This window comes from Nanorana parkeri, unplaced genomic scaffold (assembly GCF_000935625.1).
Source record: "Nanorana parkeri isolate BGI_ZX_2015 unplaced genomic scaffold, ASM93562v1 scaffold254, whole genome shotgun sequence".
In the NCBI taxonomy this organism is placed as follows: Eukaryota; Metazoa; Chordata; class Amphibia; order Anura; family Dicroglossidae; genus Nanorana; species Nanorana parkeri.
In genome coordinates, this window is record NW_017306522.1 from 563,045 (window position 1) to 572,032 (window position 8,988).

The following is an 8,988-nucleotide window of genomic DNA, read 5'->3' on the forward strand; positions in this document are numbered from 1 at the left end:
CAACAGGTTCACTTGCCCACCAATACACAAAAATGATAAACACCCTAAAAAAAAAAAAAAAAGAAACAGCCCCGATTTTTGCAGGGAGGGAGCACATTTCCTGGTGGTTCAGTAGTTGATTTGTACAGTCTGCACCTTTGGCTGGTGCAGACCTTACTAATCCATCCTTGTGGCTAGTGCTCATTGCGGGCCGAGGGGAGAGAGAGAAGAAGGAGCAATTAGTTGTTTGCTCCAACTATACAACAGACTATTCCATACAGCTCACTACACCAGTTTTTCTTGTGACCAGGAAGCAGCTTTAGTGAAATAAGACTAGGCATTGAATATAGTCATTTATTTTTGTTACATGCTGAAATGTTAGACAGAAAACAGGTTTGCTTTAAAATATTCCCAATTCTGTTGCATTTTTGCCTTAAACTCTAGAATACCCAGCACCCCCATGATCAACATGGTTGTGGCCACACAATTTACCCTATGACTGCTAAGGTAAGTGACTCTCACAATGTAATGCGATAGGTGGTCAACCTGCAGCCACCATGATGTGGGTCTACTAGGGCTTGGTGCAATGAAAGTGAGTTCACCTGCAACAAGTCCATTTCAATTTTGTCAGGCTTCCATTTTCCACTGCACAAAGCAAGAGCCATCAGCTACAACAAAGCAAAACCATTTCAAGACATGACCACTTCACCGGATACAGTCCTGATAGGTATGGACTTTTCCACAGAGGGTGGTTTGCTGATGAGCAGAGACCTAGACTTGTGCCGTCTGTTAAAGGCCCAGATAGAAAGAGTCAAGAGCAAAACCCCCAAAATCCCCAGGATCACCAATGAGATGTTCATCTGATCATTTGCCTGGGACAGTCTTCGGACTCCATGGACTGCTAAACAAAAAAAAAGGGAGAAGGTGTAAAGTAATGGGGCATCAGCAAGCATATAGGAGAACTGAAAGTGGAAGATGAAAGATTTTAAAGATATGAAAAGTAAATCAAATAAGTCACACAGAAAAAATAATTAAAATATATCTATATAGATATCTAGATATACATCTATATAAATCAAGTGTACTGAATTGATTTGTCCAACATCTGAAGAAAATGATCAGAGTCGCTTGAAATAATGGCAAGGGGAATATTCAAGGGGTTGCCTAGGGTAATTTTGTTTCTCAAGTAGGATAAAGAGGCAGTTCTTGTGTGAGGCCCAGCTGATGTCCAGCTTTCTTTAATGTTAAAGAGAGTTCTAATGGACGGGTGAAAGTCTACATATGAAGTAAGCCTCTTTGGGACCTGGAAGTGTAGAGAATGTGTCAGTGTGCTGTTCCACTGTTTCAACCTGTGTTCAAAAGGTATAGGTGCATGCATGGCACCACAGGTGAGAGAGAAGTGAGGGGGTGCCTGGGAGAGTGTATATACATCTTTTTAGATTGGCGAGCTCTGAGACCATTGTTATTTCTGGTGCACACAGATATAACTTAATTTGTGGGCGACACAAGTTTTCTGGTGGATTGTAGAAGTCTACAAATTGTGACATTAGAGAACAGATTCCTGTAATAGACCAAGCCATCTAGAAAAATTGGTGGTTGGGAGAAATACAACATGCCTGGCGGCTTACAAGGGTTGGATTTAAGTCATGCGGCCTAAACTCTCCATGCCCCCTTCCCCTACAGTAAAAAGAAAGTTGCCATAACAGCTTAAGAAGTGTAGGCTGAGGAGGTGAAGGCTGGAGTTGGATTTTATTGAAGTCCATATAAAACATGGATAAGATGTCACCAGCACACCAACAAGCTTGTTTCAAAAGGGAGAAACTATTCTTTTATGATCGCATAGAAATCACATGCCTGAGGAAGTGTCCCTGTGTGGTCCCAAAGAGTCACTTCAAGGTGACCATACAAGAATAAAGCTTTTCACTTTGAAACAAGCTTGTTGGTGTGCTGGTGACATCTTAAATCAATGTAATGCAACGATTCCCAGCTGACCGCAGTGTAACATCCTCTTAACCACATGGTCCGTTCCAGTATGGTGTGCAGGAGGAATATGATCCATGTCCATTTACACATTGATACTGCACTGTCACAGAGGGCAATAATGCTGTTGTCAGATTTGACTTTATCATAAATCACCCTGTGGAAACATTGAACTGGTTTTGTTACCAGTTAAAAATAAATAGCCCATGGTCACATTATAAAAAGGCACAAAGCAGTTTGGGCCAACGATACCAAGTTACTCCCTACAGTACTACAGTTACTTCCTTAATGACTGGTAGGATCCCCAGTGATTGGCGGAGGGCAAAGCAGGAAGCACACCAACCTTTCCACCTACCTAGCTCCTTCCGTGCATTTTGCAGTGATGTCTCAAAGTAAACCGGGGTTGCTGAGGAGACCAGAGCAGTCCCTCTGTTCTCCAAAAGGACTCTCGACCTTTTTGCTGTAGAAAAGAAAAGCAGGATTAGAAATTTGTTACATGGTTACACACAAGCAGAGAACATGTTTAAATCGCAAAATAAAATAATTCCACACAAACAAAAAAAAAAACCACAACATTAAAAAAACTGCTTTGAAGGAAATATGAATACACCATTTCATCCATCAGATCAGCATGAGAGGAGCCATCTCAGATTTTCAGAACTGACAGCAGTAGCATCTTTCATGTGTAGTCTTAGTTCATGTGGTTTTCCCCCTGAACAATTTATCATTGCTTGCTATCCGTCTGCTGCCAGAGGTACTACAAGGTGCGCCCTGGTGATGGAACAAAGCAACCCATGGGATTGCTATGGAGTAGGTATCCCTCCCCAGCCAATTACTGTTGAACGATAGCCAGTGGTGCATGCTGGGGGGAGGGGGGGGGGGGGGGGGAGGGGGGGGGGGGGGGGAGATAAATACTTGGGGTGGACCATGTGAGTTTTCCCTTTCTCCCCCAGGCCCAGCCTGCGGGGAGGCTGCACTGGACTGCCTGAGCTGGCTAGGCCCTAAAAGCCTGGGGACTAGCCTTGAAAATCACCCTGGAGCCTGGTGGCGGCAGGTTCAGTGGTAACTACTGAAGTCAAGGATCAGTAACTTCTACCTCAAATGATGCAGTGTCAGGTGCTTAAGCAGTAACCACACTCAGAAAAGCCAGAGTCTACATCTTTCTTGATGATCCTAACCCTTCTCCTCTCTCTCCCTGGAGTTCTTCAATAAATGTTTCAAGCATCATAACAACTGTCTGGACCTCACTTCAAAGCGATGATTCAAGAGGGCGGCAAGTGCTGATGGCAAAGCGAGCAATATTATCCCTAGACAAGAAGAATTGGAGTTGTAACCCATATCAACCAACCCTAGTACTCAAGGTGTGCTGGTGTGCTGTGGATCCATAATAGAGGTTTCTTATAGAAGGGAAGACAGGGAGACCCGTTTGTTCGTTTTACTGTAGATCATCCCCTGCAGAGCCACCGGTGGTGTTATCCTGTGCTGGGATAGCGCTGACCGGGAAGGGGGAGCGCTACACATGCTTGCACAGAAGTCTAACGCTACATTAATATTTTTACAATGTGCAGGAGTACATTTTCAGAGAATCACAAACACACTATTGTTCTCTGAGCAAAGTTTGTCGCTTGGTTCCTTAACCTAAGTATTCTGCTAAGCCAATAATGTTGCGCCACCTGCCTGTGTGAAATGTCCCTCCTGCCAGCTGTGAACACCTGTTGTGTAGCTTCTGCATGCAACCATTCTTCTGAGCCACTGCTGCATGCAAGGTGCCAACACTACCACTTCCTATGGCAGGCCTAGTCTTACTATAGCATTGTGTTCATTTTTAAATTTTCGTTCAGGCCATATGAATGGAGGGCGCCGGTATCCATGTACACCTCAGATGATTTTAAGAAGATTCCATATTATGGATATTGGAGTTGAATTTTTAAGTTTGAGAGCTTAGCAAGTTTGTTTTAAGGCTGCTCAGATAATAAACTGGTACAGCCATGCACACCAAGTCTAGATTAGAATTTTGTAATGTGGGTCGAATGGAACGTTAACACATTTGCTCATCCATCTAGCTTCCTAGAGGCATTTAGTTTCATGGGTCGCTTACACCTAACCTGGGCCTTGGTGTTCAATTATCCCAGCCACATACAAGATAACAGCAGTGTTAAAAATACCAGTAGAAGAACTTACTTCTAGAACACATCGTCATGCAGGTCTTTTCAAGGCTGGCTATACATGCTGAAGCACTGCAGTGTGTGTACACCTAGAATAGCCAGATATGAAGTGCAGGTCATAGCTTTAGTGTTGTATTATACAAGATTTATATTGTGCCAACACCTTGTGTGGTGCTTTACAAAATATGGTAGACTGTACACTTTTTAAAAAAAACAGCTAAAGAGGTTTAGTTCTTGGTACTATAGCAAGGAGGACATGCAATAGACTGTAGATTTTACAAGTACTGCAAATTCTGCAAGCAGGAGGATAGCCCCATCTCACAGCATTAAAACAGCATTTTAAAGCATAGCTAAGCCCCTCACCCATAAATAAATACACATTGCAGCTAACCAGACTTTGAGACGTGGTAGCGGTGATGGTTTTCCATTTTCAAGCTTTGCTTTATTTTACCCCATTCTACCAGTAATACCTCCAGTCCGGAGAGAACACCCTCAACTTTCTGTATGAGGACAACAGAAACCAGCACTTTCCTATTGCCCATATGAAAGGGGCATGGCTCTGTAGTCCTCATAACCAACCAAGAACAATGTAACTGATCATAGTATAGCACATGCAGACAGCACAGAAAGTTTACAAGATTTCCCCCCCCCCAATTTAAGCTTAAAGATGTGACAAAACTTTCAATGGCATATTTTAGGAGGCCACATCAGACGTTTGTTAGTTTAACTACACTATTAGTCTAACTCCCCCCACAACTATACATTGAGAAAATGCCTCTTTGCCTCTGCCACCGATAAGTTTGGGGTCACTATGCCTAGTACATTTTGGCCTCGTCAATGCAGTAACCCAATCCAAGACAAAGTTCATAGCTTGGCCTACCTGGCCTTCGAGGGCTTGACCAGTTTTTTCATCCACAAAGGCAAAGGTCTTTAGACTGAAGCGGGAGTAATGTGATGGGAACATAACTGTTGAGCTCCTATCAACTGGTATTTGCTTAGAGATGTAATTGTCACCAGTAAATGGGCATCTGCAATTACATAAAAGCCCATTATACACAGCATAGCTATACAAATAAACCTGCTGACAAACCCAGCCTACTATCTCTGCATATGACGACACAGGCATGATTAGACATTACGGTTGGTGAAACCACATGCGTCACTGCACAATATAATGAGGAAGCAGCGGGGCTAGTACATTTTCGTGCCCACAAAGACAGGCTCTTAGAGACATCTGCTGATCCCACTGCATTAGATTAAAATACATCTAAAGTGCCCTAATTTGGAAAGAATAGGTGGTGGTTAAAACTGCTTTCAATTTTTGCCATCTGTCTCCTTAGCGTGATTTAATGTTACTTCCCATCCTGAAGTCTAAACAGTAAGTAAGGATCTTACCAATGTAGGGGAAACCCCCTCGGGAAGTCATCAAGAGAACAAGTCACTTAATTGGAAGATTGTTTCTCTTTTGCGGTTCAGGTGGCCAAATCCAAAAATTGTATTTACCCTCACATGTATTCCTGCTGACATAGGTGCTCAAGTAGATAAAATCTCCCTAACAAGGACACAGACAGTGATAACATGGCAGTGGTTCTATCCCCTCACTTAGGCAGGAGGAGTTTGATAGGGAGATATGCACTCTCCCCCTTACATACTCCACCTAAGCAAGCCCCGGTTTATATCTTAGTGGTGCAGAGGGTGGGTCCTGTGTGAACCCAATCTGTAAACACAGTTTGCAGTCTTTAATACATTATAACAATGTATTTACCAGTGCTTTTACATGCACATCAAGAGTAAACTGCACAATGCAAGTTCATGCACTTTTGCTTGTTTAAAAGGTTAGTTCATCTTTTGGGATTTTTCTTTCAATCCATATACAGCTTACACACGGCACGGTAGAACAATGCCCTCCAGTAAAAAAAAAAAAAGTAGCCGTGATGCACCCCCCCACTCCATGGATACATGGCCCCAGCCACTCACAAAGTTTGTACTCAGCTATAAGAACATGCTTGCCCAGTCTACCTTCTGAGAGACAAAAGAACATTGAGCTCAGCAGTTGCTGCGAGAGCAAGTAGCCGAGAGTTTGTTCCTTAGGGGCTGTGTATCCAACAGTCTGTCCCACCATGTAGGCAGGATGGAGAGGGAGCCCACCAACCAGAGTTAGACTAAGGCTGGCCATACAAGTGTTATTTTTTTTTTTCAACCTGCAGGCTGAAATGGAAAAAAAAAAAAAAGACGAAGTTCCTCTATCAACACGTGGTTGATTGAGGAATCACTGCTGCTTCTATTGCATTGTGCCACCACTATTGTATTGGGCCACCACTAATTGAAGGAGCCTGCTGGAAAATTTTTGCTCAATCAGCTGATTTAGGAATGCCAGCTAAAATTCAGCCAGAGTATGGGCACCTTTACTCGTAACCATTTCTAGGAGTCTTACTAGACAGCACCTCCTCCCACTGGAATAGGAAACTCCATCACCAAAAATAAAGTTGTCCTTCTGCTGAACTGGTCAGTATTAGATGAGAACCAAAAAGGGCCTAAATTTGATGGAAAATAAATACAACGGAAAAACACAAAAGTACACGATGCGATGGTGGGAACCTTGCTGTCCTGGTGGAAATAGTTACCAGTAAGCAACTTGTACCCAGTTGTCTTTCTAGGACAGCACATGAAAAGGTTAAAGTGAGAAGTAGCTAAACTCTGGGAAGGACAAAAAGGCCCAGATAATTCTCCTTCAACCAAGCAGACCCTGGGAAATTACAGACACGGTAGACTAGGAATATGAACCTCTCAGGAAAATATGAAGGCAAAAAGTATGAGCCGAACTACAGGGAAAGTCCATGCCAAATAAACCCCAAACTGTCTGATTACCTTTGAAGTTAAGTCAGTCGTGTATATTAGTGGATTGAAAATACAAAACAAAGATACAAGACCAAAGCCTAGTGAGGTTCTCATCAAACACAAGCCCCAATGTAAAAAAGGACATTAGAGAATTTGAGCCAGACTGGATCTGTAAATGTAAACTACAAAGAGCAAATTCTGCATATGGGGATGCAGAATACCTGCACATTAATGAAGTCTTGATTAGCAGCTGAAAAGGTATAGTCTCAGCAGAGCCTGAAAGTACTCACAAAAGGTCTAAGCTACAGTGAAGATTGAGGACCATTATACTTTAGCTCCCCCCTTTGTGTAGGAATAACCTGGTGTCATGTTGGTGCAGCTATTAACGCACGTCACTGTATGCCCACAGTGTACTAGAAGGACTAAGGTAGGATGCTGGGACTATTGCGGACAGAATACTGTACTATGGGAAAAGCTAGGCAATACTAAAATGCTTTAAGAGTTGGTCTCCAGCCAGCACCTGCAGCTATAGGAGAAAGTATTGATACTGATGAGCATTAAAAAAAATAAAAATAAAAAAAGAACTATGGAGGTGAGTGAAATTTCACTCAACCTCATAGTTCGAGCCGACATGTGACAATGAAACAGTCATACGTAGGCTCAATAGGTCGGGAAGTGAGCGAACAGATAGCATCGCTCGCATCTCGTTCATGTCCCTGCAGAGAGCCGTGACTGTTAGACACCGCTCCCCACAGAGACACCGCTCCCCACAGGGATTCCCCCCTACTCGATCCTCCAGTGCTCACTGGAGGAACGGACAGGGGAGGGGGCAGGTACAGCTGGCTCTGCCTCTAGATAGGCAGAGCCAGCTGTCACTCACGCAGCTGGGTGGATCTCGACAGTAATGTCAGGATCCGTCCAGGCTTCGGCAGTCTCAGTATACCACGAGCTGTAGCTCGCAATATACTGAGCTTTGGGTCAGGGGAGGACGCTAGTTTATGTCCACCCGTGACCCTTATGAGAACTATAGGGGGAAAGCACTTACCCCATAGTTCTCTTTTAAGTCTACAAAGACCTCAAGTGTGCTAGTAGTAATTAGTGGCAACATCAACCTGAGCATATACCAAAATACACAAAATAAACAAAAAACAACCACACACAGCCATGTACGGGGACTACAGTGCAAGTATATTGACTTGTTATACTACAACTGTACTTTGTGGTACAGGACCAATACTAGAAGTGCAATTCATATCATGCATAGTCCTCATTTTTTAAATGCCAACTGGCTGCAACTAAGTGCTGCTGGATAAGCACAAGAAGGTGTTCAAAATCTCTAAAGACAGACTTGCACCATACTAAGAAGTCAAGAAAGAACACACACACCCCAATGGGATAGTTTTAGATTAGAGCAGGTTAACTTAACAGCATAATGGAGTGTGTGCACATCATATTGCAGCTTCACCTACCCATTAACAAGTATTGGCCACTGCATCTCATCTAATGGGTCATCAGTTGGGGTAGCCCAGCACTGGTGCAGCACAAGGACGAGTTGTGGATCATTCTTTTGAAGTATCCGAACTTCAGCATACACTGGATCTCCCAGTACCTTGACCAGTGGATAATCAAGGTCTTCATAGTAGTAGTTATACTGAGAATCTGAAAGAAAATATGAAACCTAGCTTTTATCTGGTTCCTCATTTACCCAAGTGTGTTTTCAGTCCATCTTTTTCCTCATCCTCCCCCAAACCAAAGAATGAAACACCTAAAAGAACATGGCAACAATGGCATCTTCAAGCTGCATCTTTCCCATACCAGCCACTGACAATTTGCTGTAGGTTTCGCCTAATGGGGGTGGGGCCTAATCTGCCAGGGTTTCTCAAATCCAGTTTTAAATTCACAAAACCCAAAATTCGGCAGCAAATCCCATTGAAATCAAGGGAAGGAGGGCAGAAATCCAGTTATAGATTCTGGCCTTTTTAGGGCCCATTAGCAAACTACCATCAAAAAGGCACAAGCCAGGCAC

The 8,988-nt window shown here is 43.3% G+C and overlaps 1 protein-coding gene across 1 annotated transcript in view; it reads right to left on the reverse strand.

Moving 5' to 3' along the window:
- Positions 1 to 668: 668 nt before the first annotated feature.
- Positions 669 to 8,988, reverse strand: part of LOC108787295 (zona pellucida sperm-binding protein 4-like) — a 13,689-nt gene continuing 5,369 nt past the window's right edge. The window contains exons 6-10 of the mRNA XM_018556806.1: positions 8,432 to 8,621; positions 5,005 to 5,152; positions 4,516 to 4,624; positions 2,315 to 2,419; positions 669 to 877 (exon numbers count right to left, since the gene is read on the reverse strand). Coding sequence (XP_018412308.1) covers positions 669 to 877; positions 2,315 to 2,419; positions 4,516 to 4,624; positions 5,005 to 5,152; positions 8,432 to 8,621 — 761 coding nt within the window. The remainder of the gene's footprint in view (positions 878 to 2,314; positions 2,420 to 4,515; positions 4,625 to 5,004; positions 5,153 to 8,431; positions 8,622 to 8,988) is intronic.